This window comes from Leucoraja erinacea, chromosome 3, assembly GCF_028641065.1.
Source record: "Leucoraja erinacea ecotype New England chromosome 3, Leri_hhj_1, whole genome shotgun sequence".
NCBI classification, from domain to species: domain Eukaryota; kingdom Metazoa; phylum Chordata; class Chondrichthyes; order Rajiformes; family Rajidae; genus Leucoraja; species Leucoraja erinaceus.
Window position 1 is genome coordinate 41,452,781 of NC_073379.1, and position 24,335 is coordinate 41,477,115.

Genomic DNA, 24,335 nt, shown 5'->3' on the forward strand with positions numbered 1-24,335 from the left:
TGCTTCTGTGCTGTATGATTCATTGAAAAGCAAGTCACTTCCACCTCCTCGAGGTCAATTGGACGAGTGGTCATATGGATCCATTCTAAACCAGATTACTGCCTCCCCTAGTGGTCAGAGGGAAGAGATCCGCTAAAGTCCGACGTGAGATTTAAAGTCACCCACTAGAAATAGCAAACTGGATTTATTTTGCTCCGCACAATTTATATAAAGACATCACTACCCATGTTCCCTGCAGAATGGGTGGATATGATTTAGGCAGAGACTTTCGCAACCCACGGAATTATTAGCCCATTAAATTCTAAAGATCACATAAAACAAACAAGTATCAGCTTATGATATCCCATTAGAAAAATAAACGTTTAACTTACACCCCGATTTAAACGAGAAAAGAAGCAAATACGAATATCAAAGCCACCAAGGTTCAGGGGAACTTTTCCAAGCTTCGCTTAAAATGACGAGGACATCTACAGCAAGACCGAGGATAATTCAAAATAATTCAAAAGGAGATCTACAAACATTCTGTGGGGAAACTTAGCCTGTTAATAGCGCATCTTCCTCGCTGCCCTTGCAGTCACGGCACGCCGTGCGAGGATGGTACCTTTATGAAGTTGAAGAACACTTTCTGCCTCTTACCCCGTTTGCAGCAGCCATCTGCACGATGGTCTCTATCGCGGTCCTGCTGAAGTATCGGCCATCACTCCCCAACACCATTGTACAGCCCTGCCGATCCCTCAGGTCTATGGAAGATAGGACGCTTTGGGTAAAGTTCTGCAGATAGTTCCTCTTGCTTTCGAAGACGGAGGTTTTCTTCCTCAAGCCGCTGGTCCCAGGTCTCTGGTCATCGTAAGGGCTAGTCTGAACGGTGACAACAGGGATGGGGTTGTTTTCCATGATGCTCCGGCTCCCTTTAACGCTGGATGTTGCTGCTTTGAGCTCTTAGCCTTTGAACTAAGAGTCGCCAACAAACATGCACTCACTTACTGAGTAAAAGAGCAGGGGCGTGGCGACGTTAAACCTTGCAATGAATTACAGCAGCGGTCTATAAATAGCCCTTACAAGTAAAACAGCGACTTGCGCCAGTGTTGTAACTGGATGCGCTCAGTGTGCATTGCAACCAACCACTTGTTCAAGGAGATCAGCCCCTGTCACTCAGGGCGCAGCCACCTCCTTAATGGATCCAGGAGTGGTTTCAATCTGTACCCGCCTCTCCCAACAATAGCCACATAAATCACCTCCTGCGTGAGGACACTGTCTATAAACTCCGTTGCATTGGTAGTGCAGTTGGAAACAATACGAATTGTTGAGAGAGAACGAACGATACAGTGGAAAAAGTTGTTTAACAGACCGCAAGAGTCTTCATCCCTATCCGGCGTCGGAGTGGCTCGGGATCCAACGCTGTCAAATGGGAGGCTGAAGTAGGTTAGACAGAACATTGTGAGGGTCTGGTTAAACATACATATTCCTGGTGTCTTTAAATACTGACACCCGGGTTTAAACGCGTTTCCCATGTAATCCGAAAAACCAGAACAGATACTGTATATGCTGAATGCAAAAATATCCGCGTTCAACCATTTCTACAGTGCAACAGTTGTCGGCAAAAAGCCGTGAATCAATAAATGCATGCAAACATAGTTTTATAAAATGTCTGAAATAACTTGTTGCTAATTATCTTGTGTTGACTTACATTATGATATTTTTTAATTATTCAATTCAACCTGGTCTACTTAAAGCAAAATAATCAAAACAAACCTAAATCGTGCTTATTTCTCTAAGCATTCGAGGATGTGACAGGTAAAATGGATGAAGGGGTGCCAGTGGATGTAGTGTATCTAGACTTTCAGAAAGCCTTTGATAAGGTCCCGCACGGGAGACTGGTGACTAAAATTAGAGCACATGGTATTGGGGGTAGGGTGTTGACATGGATAGAAAATTGGTTGGCAGATAAGAAGTAAAGAGTAGGAGTGAACGGGTCCTTTTCAGAATGGCAGGCAGTGGCGAGTGGAGTGCCGCAAGGCTCGGTGTTGGGGCCGCAACTGTTTACCATATATATTAATGATTTGGAAGAGGGAATTAGGAGCAACACTAGAAAGTTTGCAGATGACACAAAGCTGGGTGGCAGTGTGAACTGTGAAGAGGATGTTAGGAGGTTGCAGGGTGACCTGGACAGGTTGAGTGAGTGGGCAGATGCGTGGCAGATGCAGTATAATAGAGGCCCAGGAGCGGTTGGAGCGCCCACTCTGCAACGTTCCATCACACTTCAAAACAAGTGGGCTGGAGGAAGCCGCTGATTGGGAGTAACCCAAGATACTGCCGGCCCTGCTGATTTCTTCCAGCAATTTGTATTGTATCCTGGGTATGGGGCTATGAGTGCCAGGGAAGTTTACTGTTCTGGATGTCAGACGTGGGAAGTCATGGAGTCTGATAGCCTTCCAGACGTCCACATCTGCGCCAGGTGCGTCAAGATGGGGCTCCTAAGGGACCGTATTAGGAACCTGGAGCAGCAGCTCGATGACCTGTCTGGTCAGGGAGATTGAGGAGGTCATAGAGAGGAGTTACAGAGAGGTGGCCACTCCAAGACCACGGGAGGCAGACAAGTGAGTCACGGTTAGGAGGGGCAAGGGGCAGAGGCAGTGACTAGAGAGTACCCCGGTGGCAGTACACCTTGGAAATAAAGTACTCCTGTTTGAGTATAGTTGGGGGGGGGGGGGGGGGGGGGGGGCAGCCTACCTGGGGGTAGCGACAGCGGACGGGCCTCCAGCACAGAGACCGGCCCTGTTGCTCAGAAGGGTAGGGAAAAGAAGAGGAAGGCAATAGTAATAGGGGCTCTAGTTAGGGGGTCAGATAGGCGATTCTGTGGACGCAGTTAGGAGACCCGGATGGTAGTTTGCCTCCCAGGTGTCAGGGTCCGGGATGTGTCTGAACGTGTTCACGATATCCTGAGATGGGAGGGAGAGGAGCCTGAGGTCGTGGTACATATAGGTACCAATGACATAGGTAGAAAAAGAGAAGAGGTCCTGAAAGGACAATTAGGTAGTTAGGAAGAGAGTTAAGGAGAAGGACCGCAGAAGTAACAATCTCAGGATTACTGCCTGTGCCATGCGACAGTGAGAGTAGGAATGGAGTGAGGTGGAGGATAAATGCGTGGCTGAGGGACTGGTGCAGAGGGCAGGGATTCAAGTTTCTGGATCATTGGGACCTCTTTTGGGGAAGGTGTGACCTGTACAAAACGGACGGGTTGCACTTGAACCCGAGGGGGACCAATATCCTGGCGGGGAAATTTGCAAAGGCTACTGGGGAGACTTTAAACTAGAATGGTTAGGGGGAGGGACTCAAATAGAGAAAGCTAGTAGACAGTGTGTGAGGCAGGAAGCAGAGAAGGGAAGCACTCAGACCCAACATGTAGGGGAGAAAGAAGAAAAAGATAATAAACGGAGAATAAGAGGTGATAGGTTTCTTAAATGTGTATATTTTAATGCTAGGAGCATTGTAAGAAAGGTGGATGAGCTTAGAGCCTGGATTGACACCTGGAAGTATGATGTTGTGGCGATTAGTGAAACATGGTTGCAGGATGGCTGTGATTGGAAACAAAATATTCCAGGATTTCGTTGCTTCAGGTGTGATAGAATTGGAGGGGCAAGAGGTGGAGGTGTTGCATTGCTTGTCAGGGAAGATATTACAGCAGTGCTTTGGCAGGATAGATAAGAGGGTTCGTCTAAGGAGGCTATTTGGGTGGAACTGAGAAATGGGAAAGGTGTAGCAACACTTATAGGGGTGTATTATAGACCACCTAATGGGGAGTAAGAATTGGAAGAGCAAATATGTAAGGAGATAGCAGATATTAGTAGTAAGCACAAGGTAGTGATTGTGGGGGGTTTCAATTTTCCACCCATAGACTGGGAAACACATTCTGTAAATGGGCTGGATGGTTTGGAGTTTGTAAAATGTGTGCAGGATAGTTTTTTGCAGCAAGGGTTGAGATTTTTGATTGGAAAAAGGCTAACTTTGAGGAGATGCAAAAGGATTTAAAAGGAGTGAATTGGGACATTTTGTTTTATGGGAAGGATGTAGTAGAGAAATGGAGGACATTTAAATTTGAAATTGTAAGAGTACAGAATCTTTATGTCCCTGTTCGGTTGAAAGGAAAGAGTATAAATTGGAAAGAGCCATGGTTTTCAAGGGAAATTGGACACTTGGTTCGGAAGAGAGAGATCTACAATAATAATAGGCAGCATGGAGTAAATGAGGTGCTTGAGGAGTAAATGTAATGTAAAAGAATGTAAAAAGAATCTTAAGAAATAAATTAGAAAAGCTAAAAGATATGAGGTTGCTTTGGCAAGTAAGGTGAAAGTAAATCCAAAGGGTTTCTACAGCTATATTAATAGCAAAAGGATAACGAGGGATAAAATTGGTCCTTTAGAGAGTCAGAGTTGACAGCTATCTGCAGAGCCAAAAGAGATGGGGGAGATATTGAACAATTTATTTTCTTCGGTATTCACCAAGGAGAAGGATATTGAATTATGTGAGGTAAGGAAAACAAGTAGAGTAGCTATGGAAACTATGATGATCAAAGAAGAGGAAGTACTGACACTTTAAAAAAATATAAAAGTGGATAAGTCTTCAGGTCCTGACAGGATATTTCCTAGGACATTGAAGGAAGTTAGTGTAGAAATGGCAGGGGCTATGACAGAAATATTTAGAAACGGGAATGGTGCCGGAGGATTCCAATGCAAACTGATACATTGAGGATAAATGGGGATCCTGTGGATAGGGTGAACTGTTTTAAATATCTGGGAGTCCACATCTCTGAGGATATGACATGGGCATCACACGCCTCAGCACTCGTGAGTAAGGCAAGGCAGCGCCTTTACCACCTCAGGCAATTGAGGAAATTCAGAGTGTCTCTGAGGATCCTCCAGTGCTTCTACGCAGCGGCGGTGGAAAGCATCTTGTCTGGGAACATTACCATCTGGTTTGGGAATTGCTCTGCCAAGGACAAGAAGGCTCTGCAGAGAGTAGTGCGTTCGGCCGAACGCACTATGGGAACTTCACTCACCACCCTGCAGGAACTATACAATAGGAGGTGCAACTCCAGAGCAAATAAAATCATGGGAGACCCCTTCCACCCCTGCAACGGACTGTTCCAGCTGCTACGGTCAGGCAAACGCCTCCGTTGCCATGCAGTGAGAACGGAGAGGTTGAGAAGGAGTTTCTTCCCAGACGCAATTCGGACTGTAAACGCCTATCTCACCAGGGACTAACTCTACAGAACGTTTTTCCTTCCATTATTTATTATGTAAAAGAATATGTGTGTTATGATTGTGTTTATAATTTGTTTGGTTGTTTTGTTGTTTGTCTTTTGCACAAAAGTCCGCGAGCATTGCTACTTTCATTTCACTGCACATCTCGTATGTGTATGTGACAAATAAACTTGACTTGACTTGACTTGATAAACATTCTTGCAGGATGCTTCTTTATTTCAATTAGGCAACCCTTTAAACAAAGGGATTTCCACAAAAGTCAGAGAACAGCGCAGCCAGTGGCCTTCAACAAAACTGCATGGCTTCATCCAACAATTTATCACAACTGTTTCAAGAATGTGCCGCTTTGACTGAAACCCTTCAAATTGTGCTGATATTTCATTCTTCACTGTTACCTCATGTAAAGTTTGGAGTGATTTCAATATCTCTCTCTATATTCTCCTTCAAAAAACTTCTTTAAATCTGCATTTTATTATATTTTTACCTCCTTTCGTGGTTTAATGTCAGATTATATCAGATAATGTTCTCGAGGAACCTTGAGATACTACTAGTTGAAAGATGCTGATATAAAATAACACAGGTGCCATCAACAACAAGCAAGCATCTAAAGTATGACGACTGATGTGGAGGGTCAAATTGGATTCCTTTGGTGTAGAAGTTAGAGAAGCATCCAATTTAGGATTATAAGGTAACAAAACATTTTGGATGTACAGTGGAACAGTTAGTAGTGCCCTTGCCACAAAGCACAAGTGTCTGGAGTTTATTCCGGGGCACATATTTCTGCAGATCATTGCTGGACCCAGCACACCAATGCAATTATAAAGTAAGCCCATCAACACCTCTACTTCCTGAGAAGATTGTGGAGATTTGGTATGTCAGAAAGGATTCTCTTGAACTTCTACAAGTGTACAGTAGAGAGCATATTGACTGGTTGCATCACAGCCTGGATCGGCAACTAGATCGCCCGGGAGCGAAGAAGATTGCAAAAAGTTGTGAACACTGCCCTGTCCATCACTGGCTCTGACCTCCCCACCATCGAAGGGATTTACAGGAGTCGCTGCCTCAAAGAGCCAGTATCATCATAGACCCACACCACCCTGGCCACACAATCATTTCAATTCAATCCTGCCATCGGGAAAATGATATGGGAGCCTGAAAACTGTAATGTCTGGGTTCAGGAACAACTTACAGCTATTAGGCTATTACACAATGCAACCTCCAAATAAGCTCTGAACTACAGACTTGGGGGTATTGGTTTTGTCTTTTTCCACCATCATTGTTAGTTTGTTTTTATGTATATCTCTCTCTCCCTATGATAATAAAACACTCTTGAGTCCATGTGACCATGTGGATTGCCTCCCTTATTTTAAAAAAATGTGCAGGCCAGGTTTATTGGCCACTGTAAATTGCACCTGGAATGCAGGCGAGTGGTAGAATCCAAGGAGAATTGATGAGAACATGGAAAGAATAATAAAAAGGGATTCATGCAAATAGGTGCTTGATGCCATGTGCAGACTCAATGACCAAATGCCTAGTTCTATTTTTTGCTCTCTCTGTGGCTACAACTAAAGAACGAAACAACTCCTTTCAGGGTTGAAAAGGAAGTTCAAAATAATTTGCAAGATTAAACACAGTGCTGGAGTAATTGAACAGGTCAGGCAGTAACTGTTTTATGACTTCAATACACTTTCCAATCATAGCAATGATAATTTGAACCACTGGCTTGTTCATTTCTTATACACAAAATGTTTACTCTGCATTGTAGTTTTCTCAGTGGGACAGGCTGCATTTCTGGCATTCCTTCTCTTGTAGTTTTCCAACGATGTTAAATCTCAGTGCACACCTCTAAAGAGACCCAGCTGCATTCAGTGCTATGAACCTTTTCCTCACTACTTCAAAGTGTCAGTAATGTGCAGTTACACTGAACTTATTCAATATCGTTAAATTACCGTAGGAGTTCCAGATAGAATAGTATGGCAAAGAAACAGGCACTTCGGCTCACATTCGTGCTGAACATGATGCCAAGTTAATCTGCCTAGTCATGATCCATATTGCTCAATCTCCTGCATATCCGCGCCTATCTAAAGGCATCTTAAATGCCACTATTGCATCTGCTTCCAAAAGTACTGCTGAAATAATTTACAATTGGACTCAAGCTATCAGCAACAGGGAAATACGGCATAATTTGATGTTAGAAAAAGACCGGAGATTCAGATGTTTGGAGAAAGAGTTAACATTTGAACTTGACGTGCTTTCATCAGAATTGGATGAAATTTAAATCTTTATGATGCCACCCTTTTGGACGAAATCATTCAACAAGGATTTTAATTTCATTCAGAAGATGAAAATAAAAATAAAATCAACAAGCCTTCCCTAAATATCCTTGAACTGAAGGTGTGCTGGGTCATTTGAATGCATTCCGATATCATAAAATTAGGTCTAGCGTCACATAGGGCTGACTGGGTAAAGATGGTAGATTCCTTCCTTAAATATATTAATGATTCATTAGCTTTTAAATGACAGTCCAGTGATACTGTGGTCAACTTCACGCATAGTATTCCATTGCTTATTTCTTTAGCATTTAGATTCCAAGCTGTCCTGGTGATTTGAACTTGAGCCTGTAGCTCATTCATTCAAGCTTCACAATTGCTGGCCATTAACATAACCAATATATTACTGTAATATCATATTGATATTTAAATCATGAAATAACTTGCCAAATAACTAAATACCACAGGCTCAGTTCTATATAGGGGACAAAGAAAATGGAACCTGAAACTTAATTCATTCTAAATTAGTACGTATCCATAAAATTAATGATTTTACTACCATATTTACAAAGGTCATTTTATTATAAAATAAGGTTAAAATATAAACATGATAAGGATCCAAATGACAAAATCTGCACACATGAAATTTGGCAATTACTGCCAAATAACAATGAAATCAAGTTCTAAATGGGAAGGAAACAATTTTACACTGGTTGAGATATTCACCCGAGTGGCACTAATTTTAAAATCGCAATGAACCAAGAGGTACAAGAGCACAGGGACAGGAGTGGGGGCCGTGTGTTCATAGTGATGCCATTGTTTCTCTCTGCCTTGGAATCATTTCATACCCATTCCAAATCAAATTCACCAAATTGAAGCAACCGTATAATAACATTTTTCTTTTTGTATCCGACTGATTAAGGAATCTTTTTTCGAATGCATGCAAGAATTATTGCTAGTGAGAGAGTGCAGCGTAGGTTCACCAGGTTAATTCCTGGTATGGCGGGACTGACATATGATGAAAGAATGGGTCGACTGGGCTTGTATTCACTGGAATTTAGATGGATGAGAGGGGATCTTATAGAAACATATAGAATTCTTAAAGGATTGGACAGGCTAGATGCAGGCAAAATGTTCCCGATGTTGGGGGAGTCCAGAACCAATGTTCACAGTTTAAGAATAAGGTGTTGGCCATTTAGGACTAAGATGAGGAAAAATGTCTACACCCAGAGAGTTGGAATCTGTGGAATTATCTGCCACAGAAGTTAGTGGAGGACAATTCACTGGGTATTTTCAAGAGAGTTAGATTTAGCTCATAGGGCTAAAGGAACCAAGGCATATGGAGAAAAAGCAGGAACGGGCTTTAGATGATCAGCCATGATATTGAATGGCAGTGCTGCCTCGAAGGGCCAAATGGTTGACTGCTGCACCTATTTTTCTGCAGGCTTTAGTTGGATCTATTCAGCATCACAAGCAACTCATCATTAAGCTGAATCAGATGAAAAACATCTTAATACTCGGGCAGAAAATAAATCTCAGTATCAGCTAAACAAATTATGCAGATTTGGATAGAAAACGATTTTTCATCAATGTGTACGCACGAGCCACATCTGTGTCGCATGCTCAATTATCATTGTTACTTACGTATAATCATTGATTCACCTCCCTAATGCAAATGTCCCAGTCAGAATTACAAACAGGGAGCATAATTAACCAATGTACAAGTTCCATATGAAGTGGCCCTTCCTACAGGATGAGGACAACAAAACAAAAGGCCAATCAAGTCCATTACAATGGAAGATGCGGCAGCCATTTGGCTCTTGCGAGGCTGGAGCACAGGAACAGGACAGGTGATAAACCCATTATGTCATTTAATTACATTGTGAGTGATGTGAACCCACCCATATTCATTCTGCATCCTTTAATACTATTGCCTACAAAATCTATCACTTGACTTTGAACCTCATAACTGATTCCTTCTCTATCGCTACCGAAATCCACCCATACATGCCAGATTTCTGGGATAGTTCCTTCTAGACATTATCCCTGCATTGAGGCATCAGTTTTATGGTCATAATTACACTGGAGTCCCGCTACAGTTTTTATTTTGCACAAAGAGTGTTGAATTGGGAAGAGGCAAAATAAAATGAATGCAGCGATTCATTTGGCAGAAAATTACAACTAAACTATTTTTTGGGGACTATTTTCAACTCTTCATTTAACCATCAGGCAACATCTAAATGATTAGCTTCTAATTGGACCAACTATATTCAAACAGTTACTGTTTAAAACTTCAGCTTATAGCACTAAAGTCTTTTGGCAAAGGTTTATTTGTAAACTACTTGCATTATGATTAATTGCACATTTCAAGAAAGCAATCAATTATGTACCAACCATTACAGTGCAGCATATTGCAATGGAAGCTAACTAGCATCGTCTCAATGGAGAAAATTAATTAAAAACAATTCTGATAAATGCCAAAATTAAATTAAGATTACAAAGGAAATACTGATGTCATTTCTGATATTTCAGTTTTATTTCCTTTACAAAAAATAACAAAATAGGCCAATGATACTTCCAATGAGCCTTGTAGTAGCTTGACTTGGCAGTAGAGAGGGGTTGATTAAGGTTTCTCAAATAACAGCGTTTGCATTTTATTTAAAATAAAATCTTTCATTTAACCTTGTGACAATTCACCTTGACCATTTATCAGATTTTTTTCAAAAGTGTGGGTTGACAAGTTTCAACGTAAATCATATATCCATCATTTTGAATGTTGTTACCTTATAAGCTCATGTTACAAGGATAGAAGCAAAGAACAGAACTACCTGCACATTATTCCATGCACATTAACTCACTCTTGGACACAAATGTGTATTTATGATTAGGTGGCAGGAATATAGACAAGCATTGCTAATGCTTAGTACCTCAATTTGCATTTTGCGACAGTATCTATCAAAGTAATTGTAACAAACTATTTTTAGTATAAAGTGAGAATAAAGAAAATGCATATTTTAAAATAGTTCCCATCACAAAGGATCACATTCAGTTTCTGGAATGTTCCAATTAACCAGTTCCTATGCTGGTAGATGGGAGAGTTTTGCCTCAGAGACTGCACTTCTGATTTGAATATATAAAAATACATCAATGTTTAAACAGTTCTTGTGCAGGAAGTGCACTGAGATTAAAAAAAATCCCCTTAGAACAGTGGGCCACAGTTTTGATGGTTAAATGGATTTTGATGGCAGTTGTCGCTTGTACATCCCTGCTAAGGCTTTGGCTGCACTGTAGATCATCTGTCTTCGAGACATGCCTGTAAACACGATATGCCAATCATTGCGACTGACGTGGGGTATACTCCTCTCCAAAACTTCACCTATTGTCACCATCAAACCAGACCATCTCAGGTTGTAGTCAGCTGGCGTAAGGTTTTGTGCCTGTTTCAAAAGAAAAGAGTTTTCAATTAAGCAACCGCATCCAGGATACTGGAGGCACATTTTCATACCATAGTCAAAGAGGAAGGAGAAGATAGACCAAATTGCAAAACTGTACCAATCTACCACACTGCAAAGTTGGGTGTTCATTCGATCACATTGTCACAAAATGGTTAGAGAATAAAGTTTGCTCCTCAATATCCTTCCTTCAGGTAGGCGGTCCATCAAAGCTATATCGATCATATACAAGTGCAAATCAGCTGTTCTCACTCCGCTACTCGCTCTCCACACCCTGTAAAGTATTTCTTTCCAGATCCTGAGCTGGCACCCATCTGAAAGCGGCAATTGAATTTTCACCTCTACAAACATGGGTAGTGTATCCTGGTCCTTAGTCCCTTGGAACAAAGCAGATCCCATTGACAGAAAGTCAAGAACCACCTGCCAAAGGCTTTGAATACCTTTATCAGACCAATCACTGCCTCTCGAGTCTATCCACATAACAAATACCTCTCACCGTTAAACCATTTTGACAAATCTCTTCCATACGCTTGCTGAATCCCTACATCTTTCCAAGAGTATGGTACTAAGAACTAGATAAATACTCCAGTTGTGACCAAACTAGTCTTTAATAAAGGTTCACCATGAGTCCTTTGCTCTTCGTTCGTTATGCATTTATGTTTTAATCCTTAACTTTATTTTTAAACCATTGTTCATTTTTTTTCCTGTCATTTTAAACAAATTTCTCTATTCTACTAGTGCCAACTTCCTTTGATCCATAGCTGGTCATGGACATTGCCTTTGATCTACCCACTGCTCCCCCTTAGATTGCAACTTAAAACATGATTGATTTCTCCTCTAGTTCTGACACAGAGGCTGATCAACCTGCTAAGTATCTCCAGTATTTCCCTAACCAGTCTGAAGAAGGGTCGCGGGAAGAAGGAAGAAGATTGGACTTTATTGCCTTCCATCACAGTGAGGAATGTGGGGAATTCACTGTGGTGAATGTTTATGTTAACTTTTATGTAGTTCTGTGTCATTTTGTTTTTTTTAGTATGGCTATATGGTAAATCAAATATCACTGTACCTTAATTGGTACACATGACAATAAAAGACCTTTGAACCTGTGACTCGAAATGTCACCCATTCCTTCTCTCCAGGGATGCTGCCTGTCCCGCTGAGTTAAGGGCCTGTCCCACTTAGGCGATTTTTTGGGTGACTACAAGCGACTGCCGTAAAATTTTCAACATGCTGAACCATTTTCGGCGACAGTGGCGACAATCTTTGCCGTCGTAGGTTGTCATAGGTGTCGCAGGTTGTTGCCAGGTGTCGTAGATGGATTCCATTAAAACTGGTCCCTGGCAGTCGCCCAAAAGAGTCGCCTAAGTGGGACAGGCCCTTCATTCCAGCTTTTTGTGTCTATCTTCGGTTTAAACCAGTATCTGCAGTTCCTTCTTACACAAGTATCTCCAGAGTTCAGTTTTATTCCAATAAATGCTGCATTTTACATAGATTGAAATAACCTGTACAAGACATTTCTCCTGAAAATATCTCACTCACGCCAAATTTTGAACTGCTGTTTTAATCTGCATGGTGATATTTGAGGTTTCAAACGATGGCCTCACCATGACATGTGCGCATCTAACAGCCCTGCATGATTGCTCTTAGCTGGCAGTCTAAAAAAATAGCTCCAGTAATAGTCCCCTTTTATTTCCTACCTCTTCACTGTATCCAAGAATATTTGTATACCATTCCTCTCTTTTTTATAAGCCTGGTCTCTGTTACTGCCAAGACACAGCAACACCTTGTGTTAAATGAGCCTGCAGTTCACCAACCATCTAATACTTAAATATCATATTATTATATTAAATACCATACTTAAATTTCTTCTTGTGTTTACACATGCATTGTAAAACTTACCTTCACACAAAATCTTGGTGGTGTAAGGGGTGTAGTAAATTATATTCTCAACCAAATAAAAAGGAATTCAGATATTGGTATAGATATAGCAATCTAAAGATTTAATTTCTCATTCCCTTTTAACAGTGATGATTAGGAGCATATTGCAAAGGCATGATGAAGGATTTCCATGGGGCAAATAAAAAGCCTTTGCCTTTGGCAGGTCAGTAATCAAAGGAGATTATTAAGTATTATGATAGGACCAGATAAATGACTAAAGGGCTACTGGATGAATACCCGATTGGTAGGAATGGTTGAAAAGCTACATTTGAAGAAGGTTTGGCTAAATTGCACAGTGTCAACTTAAACAATTTGAACAAAGTTAATGCATAAAATTACATTCACTTTAGAAATACTAATGGCACAGAGCCCATATTTGTTAATCATAAATTATGCATAAAGCTATCATAGCAAACTCCTAGTTGGTTACAACGTGAATAACCACTTTAATCACTGAACAATTCCATTACTCAAGGCCTCTTGTCAAAGTTAGATACTTTGGGCTTAACTATTGTGACAAAACATATAATAAATGTTCCTAAATATTAAATGACCATATGTCTCCAGACTTCTTTAGTTTAGTTTAGAGATACAGCGTGGAAAAAGGCCCTTCAGCCCACTGAGTCCGCACCGACCAGCAATCCCTGCACATTAACACTATCCGTCACACTCTGGGAACAATTTACACTTATACCAAGCCAATTAACCTCCAAATCAGTAAGTCTTTTGAATGTGGCAGGAAATCAAAGATCTTGAAGAAAACCCACGCGGTCATGGGGAGAACATACAAAGTCAGTAAAGACATCAACCGTAGTCGGGATTGAACCCGGGTCTCCGGCGGTGCAAGCACTGTAAGGCAGCAACTCTACCGCTGCGCCACCGTGCCATCCAGACACTGATAATATTGAACTCCAGAGGTGAGGTGAGCTGAGCGACCCACCCTTGACATTAAAGCCAGCAACTGACCAAATGCAACATCAACTGGACTCCATTGGCTAAAGTCACATCAAGCATGATGCAAGATGTTTGTATTGTCATTCACTTCCATCACAGGACATCATTGCCAGAGTTCTTCAGGGCAGCACCCTTGGCGCATTGTCATCAGTTGTTTCACCGTGACCTTTCTTCCATCGCAAAGTCAGGAAAAATAATGTTTGCTGATGATTAGAGTGTTTGGCTCCATTTGCAATTCATCATAATGTAACAGTCTGTGTCTAAATGCAGCAAGACCTGGATATCATTCAAGCATTGACTTATTAAATGGCAAAAAAATATATACACCATACTAATGGTAGTAGTTAAGCCACCTCAACATTCAGTAGCATTTTATATCTGAATCCCCACAGCATCAACTCCACCACCACCTCAAGGGCAATTTGGAAATGTCAGCTAAGCACTGGACTTATTTGCCACTCCCTCATCTTTTGAATGAATAAAAGTGTTAAAGTCATTGACTAACCTGTTGCACAAATTCTGAAGGCACTGGTGTTGCTTGTGTGAAATTTTTTAAGCAAATACCATGAGCTGGATCTTCAAGGATCAGACATCCTATGTCAAACCACCTGGAAAACAATCAAATCACATCTGACAATTTCATATTTGAAGTGTGAACCAAATTTTAACCGAAAATATAAACACACACTAGCAAGCATAAATTGTATAGAGAGGCAGCTCTCCCATTCCACAACAGCGCCATGTGCTCTTTCGATTGCTGAGGCTTTATTTCCCCAGATTCACACTGGTTTAGTCCCGCAATCCCAAACTTTACAGCAGTTGAATTATGAGCAAAGGCAATTCATCCATTCTAAAGATTCTAGAGATTGATGCGTGTGTTGCCCTGGAATGACAAATTACAAAAGCAGACAACTTCTCTCACTCCAACAGATAAAAAATATTTAGAATAAATTCAGATCATATTTTACCTCACAATCAAACATTTGAATGCAAAATCCCAATCACCCACCTACAAGTTTGCTGCTTTCCTATGGCTTAGTGCAGTCTCAATGACTTTTTCTTATAACACATGGTCTATGCTCCCAAGGAAGCAATTCCATTTAGCCCATTCTTCCTCCTGTATCATCTCAAATTTCCATCAACTCCCCTTATTCATTTTGACATTAACTACAGTAAAGGATAATTTAGAGTCAGCAGTACCAGCACTGGATATGGGAGGAACCGTGAGCATTCAGAGGAAAACCAGTGAATCCAGAGGAAAACCACAGGGGAAAGAATATGCAAAGTCCACACAGGCAGCAACTTAAGTCAGATTCAAACGCAATGCCTGGAGCTGGAGAGAACCGTGTTAACTGCTACACTATGGATGAATATCAGTCTCAACTATAGTCAGTGACTCAAACACCCCGTTATCCTATGAGCAATTCTAAAGATTCACAACCACTCATTGAATAAATTCCCACTTCTACCATAAATTATATCATCATTTCCCACACAGAGAAACAATCTTACAGCATCGAACCTGGAAAACCCTAACTGAATCTGAAACGTATTAAATTAAATCACCTCTTCCCTCCAATCTCTTTGGAGTACGCCTAATCTATTCAATATTTCCTCCTAAGAACAGTTCCCTAGTTCTCCACAGCATCCTTGCCTTCAACAAGGAGACCAAGACTATGCAGCACGCCAGGTGATGTCTCACTAATGTCCTGCAGACTTAAAATAAAATAACAGATGTGGGAATTTGAAAAAAAAAAACATGCAAAGTACTAGACATAACTCAACAAGTCAGACAGAACCGGTGGAGGTAGATGTTTAGTATTAATGTTTAAAGTTGGTAATCTTTCATGAACACTTGAAAAAGTTAGAAAGTGAACGCTTTATATTGCATTGGAAGACTGGTCCACCTTAACCAGCAACACCACCTTGTTTTTGTCTTTCAATCACTTGACGCCAGTCTCTCACAGACATGGGCTGTATTCACTATCCCTCCAAATAGAAATTTTGATTTCTAATTTTTCCAACTGTTGATGAAAAGTTATTGACCTGAAACATTAACTGCACCTCTCTCCACTGACAAGCTGAATATTTCCAAAATGCTATGTTTTAATTACAGCAAGAGTTCATTATTTTATTTTACTCGATACCTCTTGCAAAAATGTTAAGAATCCTTTTGCTCTCCTTATTACTTGCTATATTTGCATGTTAGAATTCTGTGACAGTCATTTAAATAGCGTGTTCATTTTTTTCCCCAAATAAACTAATATTTCCCCACATTATGGCCATCTGCCTATTAAATTAGGTTGATATTATCCCTTTATAGACTTCCAGATGTTCCCTCACAACTTACACAGCCTAAAATTAGTTTTGTGTATGAAGGAACTGCAGACGCTGGTTTAAACCAAAGATAAAAAGCTGGAGTAACTCAGCAGGACAGGCATCATCTCTGGAGAGAAGGAATGGGTGATGTTTCGAGCCGAAATCCTTCTTCAGACTGGTTGGGGATAAGGGAAACGAGAGATATAGACGGTAATGTGGAGAGATAAAGAACAATGAATAAAAGATATGCAAAAAAGTAATGATGATAAAGGAAACAGGCCATTCATTGTAAGCTGTTTGTAGGGTGAAAATGATGAGCTAGTGCGACTTGGTTGGGGGAGGGATAGAGAGAGAAGGAATGCCGAGGCTACATTAAGTGAGAGAAATCAATATTCATACCACTGGGCTTTAAGCTGCCCAAGCAAAATATGAGACACTGTTCCTCCAATTATTGTTTAGCCTCACTCTGACAATGGAGGAGACCAAGGACAGAAAGGTCTGTGTAGGAATGGGAAGAAGAATTAAAGTGTCCAGCAACTGGGAGATCAGGTTGGTTCACGCGGGCTGAGTGAAGGTGTTCCGCGAAACAATCGCCCAGTCTGCGTTTGGTCTCGCCAATGTATAAGAGTCTACATGTTGAACAACGGATACAGTAGATGAGGTTGGAGGAGGTGCAACTGAACTTCTGCCTAACCTGAAAGGACTGTCAAGGTCTCTGGGTGGAGACAAGGGAGGAGGTATAGCGACAGGTGTTGCATCTTCTGCAGTTGCAGGGGAAGGTACCTGGAGAGGGGGTGGTTTGGGTGGGAAGGGATGAGTTAACCAGAGAGTTGTGGAAGGCGGAAAGGAGTGGAGATGGGAAAATGTGGCTAGTGGTGGGATCCCGTTGGAGGTGGCAGAAATTTCGGAGGATTATGTGTTGCATGCGATGGCTGATGGGGTGGAAGGTAAGGACTAGGGGGACTCCGTCTCTGTTGCGACTAGGGGGAGGGGAGCAAGGGCGGGGGCTGTGGGGTACCGAGGAGTCACGAGCGAGGGCCTCATCTATGAGGGGAGAGGGGAACCCCCGTTTCCTAAAAAACGAGGACATCTCAGGAATAAAATTAAGTTGTATTCTTTGCAAATGTTCTTAATATTTTGGCTTCATCCGACACATCCGAAAGCTAATGGAATGTTGGCCTTCATAACAAGAGGATTTCAGTATAGGAGTAAAGAGGTTCTTTTGCAGTTGTATAGGGCTCTGGTGAGACCACATCTCGAGTATTGTGTACATTTTTGGTCTCCTAATTTGAGGAAGGACATCCTTATGATTGAGGCAATGCAGCGAAGGTTCACGAGATTGATCCCTGGGATGGCGGGACTGTCGTATGAGGAAAGATTGAAAAGACTAGGCTTGTATTCACTGGAGTTTAGAAGGATGAGGGGGTTCTTATAAAAACATATAAAATTATTAAAGGACTGGACAAGCTGGATGCAGGAAAAATGTTGGGCGAGTCCAGAACCAGGGGCCACAGTCTTAGAATAAAGGGGAGGTCATTTAAGACTGAGGTGATTAATAACGTTTTCCAAGTCAAGTTTTACCCAGAGAGTTGTGAATTTATGGAATTCCCTGTCACAGAGGCCAAGTCACTGGATGGATTTAAGAGAGAGTTAGATAGAGCTCTAGGGGCTAGTGGAGTCAAGGGATATGGGGAGAAGGCAGGCACGGGTTATTGATAGGGGACGATCAGCCATGATCACAATGAATGGCGGTGCTGGCTCGAAGGGCCGAATGGCCTCCTCCTGCACCTATTTTCTATGTTTCTATGTTTCTATGACACTTACAACTTTACTTTTTGGTTAAATTGCCAGTATAACTTTCAAGAATGGCAAGCATATTCTTTTCTTCCTCTCAAAAGCTTGGCTTTTCTATTGCACCATTTATGTTACTTTTGTGAAGACCCAAAGTGCTTCACTATCAAATAAATATTTTTGAAATGCAGCAACTTTTAGCCTGCCTCATTTGACAAAAATAGCTGTCTGTATTTTGTCATTTAAAATTTGTGGCATAAATACTTTGAGTAAAGTTCTGCTTACCTGTCTGGGAGCAATTCTGCAATGAAGTTCTCAACAGAAACGGTCACCTGCTTTTCATGCATCAACCCCAATCTCCTCAGACTATCTATTCTTTCCTGAGCTCCCTGAAGTAAAAGGAAACAAACATATTGAATACAATCTGAGCTACCTCTGCAATCATATATATATATATATAGATATATCCATCTATACCTATATATATTACTAAAACTCGCATCTTGTTTGTTTGTTTCTATATTGGTCTGTATCTATATTTGTACCTACATTTGCGCAAAAACGGTACACCATAGCACTACAATTTTAACACCACCTTACTCACTATTGTCCTGTGATGTACGAAAAATGAATCTCCTTCAGATTAAAATAGCGCCCCCACTTGCCGTCCTTGACTGGCGTCACTAAGAACACCCAAACGTGACCTCAGCGCGGCCTATGCACAATTTCAGACCGCCATCCTTTTTTTGCTTGGGCCACAACGGCTGCACAGGTAAGTTTCCTTCCATTTTACTGCTGCTCCGGGCCCGTGGGGAGAGAAGAGCGCTACCCAGGGTTGCTGCAGCCCCGGGCCCGCAGGGAGGGAGAGGAGCGGCACTGGGTCTGCGGGGAGGGAGCGCGCAGGGAGGGAGAGGAGAGGGACTCGAGGCAAAGAGTTGGAAGTCGGTGCGGGGAGAGGTCGCGCCGGGGACCCGGGGCCTGGAGAGGGAGAGGATCGGGATCCGGGCAAGGACCAGGCCGCAGCACCGGCCTCTCCAGGCCACTCAGCCCGTCCCCCACAACAGCCCCCGCATCAAGTACAACTTAATCGCCGACGTGGTGGAGAAAACGGGGCCGGAGGTGGTTTACATCGAGATCCTCGGGAGGTGAGGAGGGAGAGTGGGGGTATTGAGGGAGAGGATGGGGCAGGGAGGGGAAAGTGGGGAAGGTGAGGAGGGAGAGTGGAGGGAGGAGGGGGTAGAGGGAGAGGAGAGGGGGAGTGAGGGAGGTAGGGAGTGGGGGATAGAGGGAGAGGAGGGCAGTGGGAGAGGTGAGGAGGGTGTGGGAAGGTGGGATAGGGGGAGGCGAGCAGTGGGGAAGGAGCGGGATAGAGGGAAGAGGGTAGGGAGGGGAGAAGGGTTATGGAAGGAGGGAGGGAGTGACAGGGTGTGGGAAAGGAGAGGGAGGGAGATGTGAGGGAGGGAGTAGAGGGGGAGATGCGGGGAGGGTTGCCGTGACTCTGGTCACAACGGGGATCTCTAGCGTCACAACGGGAACCCATCAGCCGTGCCTGAGCAGTTGGGGGCTATGGGTGAGTGGTGGAATATTACGTTGGGGGAACGGGTCCGTACTTGGTATAGTTGTTCATTAAAAGGCTACTGGTAATTTTAACGCCGAGAACATTTTACCAGAAACAAAATACCAAGAACCAAGAGCAGGTTTGACTAAAAAATATTAAACTATAGAAATTAATAAAACAAAACTGCTGAAGGAACTCAGTGATCAGGCAGCATTTGTGGAGGAAAATGGACAGACGCCATTTCCGGCTGGGTCCCTTCTTCAGACTGAAATGAGCAGACCCAGAACCTCATCTATCCATATCCCTCCATAGTTGCTGTCTGCCCACTGTTCCTCCAACAGTTGTTTTTACTGTCCAGTATCTGCAACCTCGTGTACCTTCATCTGTGGAAACTAGCAATGGTGGCATTTTTAATTCAGATAATCTAGACCAGCGTTTCTCAACCGGGGCTCCCCGGAACGCTAGGGTTCCGCGAGAGGTCGCTAGGGGCTCCGAGAGAAATAGTGATAAAAAGGCTAATCATATGTAAATGCATTTATGAGTCATTTGTGTTTAATTTCATATTCGTAATTTTATTATACACGCACGACATAGTTAGTGATGTCCATTTAGCGACATCATGTTTAGCGACGTCATATTTAGCGATGTCATATTTAGCGACATCTACACTTAGTGGTCAGTAGACAGGAGCTGTACGTGACGGATTTGTGTATCAAGTGACTCACTCGAGTACAGACGCATGCACGATCTCCATCAGTCCTGTCTGTGCTTCCTGGTGTGCAGGTACAGTCCCTCATTCACACATTATTTAGTAAATTTTACCCATCATTTAGGGATGTTATATGAATTTTAAACATTTATTTTTGTTAGTTCATGAAAAGTTTATCTATGTATGTTTTTGTTAGTTTATGAAAAGTTTACGTGTGCTGTTTTCTCTCTCTATCTCCTCCAAGGTTAGTTCTGTTTGCCTTTATTTGCTTCAGTTTTGAACAAGCAGTTTAATTTCAGTTATTTTATTTTGCATTGTCAATAAACTTGTGAAAAACGCAAGTTATTTTTTGCTTAAAACAGTTATCAGAAAAATATAATATGTTTGCCTTATGAACTTTAAGTTTATGAAAGAGAAAGAAAGAGATTAATAAAGATATATAATAATTTTTATGTAGAGGTTCCCTGAGACATTAAAATTATTTCAAGGGTTCTGCAATGGTAAAAAGGTTCAGAAACGCTGTCCTATACTGTGCAATCCACAAAATAAAATTAAAAAGCAAAACTTTGGTAGGATTCAACTATGGTAGGGATGCAGAACAGACAATTGATGATCAACCAACCTGATCTGTTTCATGCAAACCAATTTTAATTTGGTCATCACTGCCCTCTAGTGGCAACACTACAATATAGACCGCGGTCAAATAATCAAATCAAAACTAAAGACAAAAAATATCACCTATCCATGTTCTCCAGAAATGCTGCCTGACCCGCTGAGTTGCTCCAGCACTTTGTGTCTTTTTCGGTAAACCAGCACCTGCAGTTCCATATGTCTACATGTCATAAAGCAGGGGTCGGCAACCTTGTTCTGCATAGGGGCCGGGACGCATGTCTGTGAGCGGATGGCGGGCCACATCGATCGCGTGTACACGTAGATCCCGCCCCCATCCCACCCGGATGGCAGGCATCAAATCACGTGTTCACAGTAGGTAGACAAAAATGCTGGAGAAACTCAGCGGGTGAGGCAGCCTCATGCAATCCTTGCATCTCACCCGCTGAGTTTCTCCAGCATTTTTGTTTACCTTCAATTTTTCCAGCATCTGCAGTTTTTTCTTAAACGTGTTCACAGAAGGTGCGCAAGATGCGGTACAGCCAGAGCTCGGCCACGCTCGGGGAAGCGCTTGGGGGGGGGGGGGGGGGCGCTCGGCGGGCCAGATGATTTTGGGTTACGGGCCGCATTCGGCCCAGAAGCCATAGGTTGCTGACCCCTGTCATAAAGGAAGAGGAGTAGACTTAGGCCTTTCAGCCCATCACGTCTGCTCTGCCATTCAATCATGGCTGATGTATCTCTCCCCATAACCTCTGAAACCTGTACTAATCACAAATGTATCTACTCTGCCTTAAAAATATCCACTGACTTGGCCTTTACAGCCTTCTGGGGCAAAGAATTCCACAGATTCACCACCCTCTGTCTAAATAAATTTCTCCTCATCTCCTTCCTAAAAGAACGTCCTTTAATTCTGAGGCTATGACAACTAGTTTTCTAGACTCCCACTCATGGAAACATCCTCTCCACATCAATTCTATCCAAGCCTTTCACTATTCTGTATATTTCAATGAGGTCCCCCCTCATTCTTCTAAACTCCAGTGACAGCATGATGTGATGGCTTAAATGCGACACTAAGCTAAACATACTGCCAGCTTTCTTTTATCCTCATAAATCTTGGAGGATGCCTGAGATTGGTAGGGGAAGGACGTAGAATCCCAGCACCTGGCCAACATTCATCTCTCAACAACAGTAGAAAGCACGGTTATCTACCTTACTTCTGCTTTGGGATATTCATGTGTGCAAGCTAGTAGCTATATTTGTATACAATACAACAACATTTTACAGGTCAGAAACTGGAATTTTTTTTTTTAAAGATCTTCAAATACAAAGCAAAATTAGATGAAGGAGCACACCCATTTACTTTCCGCATATGAACAAAAAATAGCATTTTTGGTAAGTAACTTGCAGAAATCAATCTGAGTCTCAAGATAAAGGTAGGTTCCCCAATTATTTGGTCTAGTGAGCAAGGACCAAACATAGCACACTGAGACTTAATAAAGAGGGTGCAGAGACCTCAAAAAGTAGGAAAGCAAGAAATGGAAAAGCATTGATATTAATTCACCTCACATCCATCAAATGAATGGCAACACTTTATCTTCATATATCTTGGAATGTGCAGAGGCAACCATTTGCCTTTAAGACAATCAAATAATTAAGTTGCATTTTTGTAAAGATACAAGCAATAAGTTGTTCTATTGAAGGGGGGGTCCTGATCCGAAATATCACCTATCCATTTTCTCCAAAGATGCTGCCCGACTCGTTGAGTTACTCCAGCATGTTGTGTCTATCTTTGATATAAACCAGCATCTGCAGTTCCATGTTATTACATTTTAGCTGTTCACAAGTCTTGGATATGACATTGGAAAGGTCTTGTTCCAATCCTACATCCAAATCAACATCCTTGATATTCAAGAATTTTTCCCAAATATTTTAAATTAAACTCGGAACAAGCAAAACAGCTCCAACAAGTTGCCACCTTGTTGACACCTTAAGTTAATTAACACCACTTAAAAAAAATCTTAGATCACATCTGATGTCTCACTGACAATTCGATATCATTGTACCATGACCAATTAATCCAAATTAATTTTCAAGTACCTCATTCCACGATGTACACAGTTAGAACTCTAATTCAGTGTGGGTGAGATAATTTACTTTGACTGAGCCATCACTCCATCAGGCTCATCAGAATGTCAGTTAGGTCCAGACAAAAGGAGGACAACTGGGAACCAAATCTATGTTTTAGTCAATGCCACACCCACTATGTAGCAAAGTTATTCAACTAATATTGAACTTCACCCGAGCTTTCATTTCGAACTATGTTGGCAAACACTTACCTTTAATCCTGCCGCATACCCAATAGGTTGTGGAGCAATATTTGACTGGCCAGCTTCCCCGGTAACCGTGGCCATTCCAAAGATTTCCTGGAAAGCATCTCGAATAGCTGCCACTTTAACCTCTTTATTAGAAGTTACCAAGATATCCAAATCACCACCTGATTCTAGAGAGGAGACAAAACGAAATAAATAAAATAAATTTAGGGCTCGCTAGTCACATAAAGCTACAAAAATAAACTAACCTGGGCTAAACACGGGCATTAAAGGGTGTATATTTTGTGTAAAGCAGGTTTACTTCCAACCAACAATGCAGTTGTAGAGTAAATACAAACAGATACTGTTAACCAACTCCATTACAAAAACTACTTGGAAGACCAAGAAAAAGATTCAAGGATACACAAAAAAGCTGGAGAAACTCAGCGGGTGCAGCAGCATCTATGGAGCGAAGGAAATAGGCAACGTTTCGGGACAAAACCCTTCTTCAGACTCAAGGATGTTCCTGAAGCCTCCTCAAAGAAAGTAACTACCTCACCTGACGCTTAAGAATTCCTGGCTCATGCCCACTCAAGATGAAGGATTGAAAGTTTGAATCTTTGCACAGAAACCCATTGAAAATGGTGGAAGTAGTGCACCATCATCCACATCACCTTCCATGCCAAGCACGTCCTGCCTAAGCTGGCAAATTCTGCAGATCTAACACTGGTCTCAACAGCCACTTCACAACATGCAGAACTGGAGTGGGAACAAGTAATTCACTGAAGTTTCCTGTGATGAGAACGCACAAGGTATTGTGAGCAGTTCTGGTTCGTCCAGCTATTGAAAGGATGTTCATTTAAGCTGGAAAGGGCATAGAAATGATTCACAAGGTGGTTACTGGGACTGGAGGACTCGAGTTATAAGGAAATACTAGATAGGATGAGATTTTATTTTGCCTTGAGTGTTTGTGGCGAAAGGTGACCATACAGAGGTACACAAAATCATTAGGGCCATGGATTGGAGGAATAGTTACAATCTTTTTCTACAGGGTATAAGAGTTTAAAGCTAGAGGGCACAGAGGGAGGAAAATGGTTGTAAGGAACCTGGGGGCAACTTTTTCCACACAGAGGTGGGTATCTGGAAACATTTGCAAGAGGAAGCT

General features: G+C 42.0%; 2 protein-coding genes across 3 annotated transcripts in view; both read right to left on the reverse strand.

Annotated features, from left to right (window-relative positions):
- Nucleotides 1–1,473, reverse strand: part of pgm5 (phosphoglucomutase 5) — a 134,797-nt gene extending 133,324 nt beyond the window's left edge. Inside the window, exon 1 of the mRNA XM_055632514.1 lies at nucleotides 637–1,473. Coding sequence (XP_055488489.1) covers nucleotides 637–894 — 258 coding nt within the window. The 5' untranslated portion in view covers nucleotides 895–1,473. The remainder of the gene's footprint in view (nucleotides 1–636) is intronic.
- Nucleotides 1,474–8,094: 6,621 nt separating this feature from the next.
- Nucleotides 8,095–24,335, reverse strand: part of prrc1 (proline-rich coiled-coil 1) — a 36,102-nt gene continuing 19,861 nt past the window's right edge. For both annotated transcript variants that reach the window (XM_055632518.1, XM_055632515.1), the window contains exons 6-9: nucleotides 23,198–23,361; nucleotides 18,271–18,374; nucleotides 14,381–14,483; nucleotides 8,095–10,968 (exon numbers count right to left, since the gene is read on the reverse strand). In XM_055632518.1, coding sequence (XP_055488493.1) covers nucleotides 10,759–10,968; nucleotides 14,381–14,483; nucleotides 18,271–18,374; nucleotides 23,198–23,361 — 581 coding nt within the window. In that variant the 3' untranslated portion in view covers nucleotides 8,095–10,758. The remainder of the gene's footprint in view (nucleotides 10,969–14,380; nucleotides 14,484–18,270; nucleotides 18,375–23,197; nucleotides 23,362–24,335) is intronic.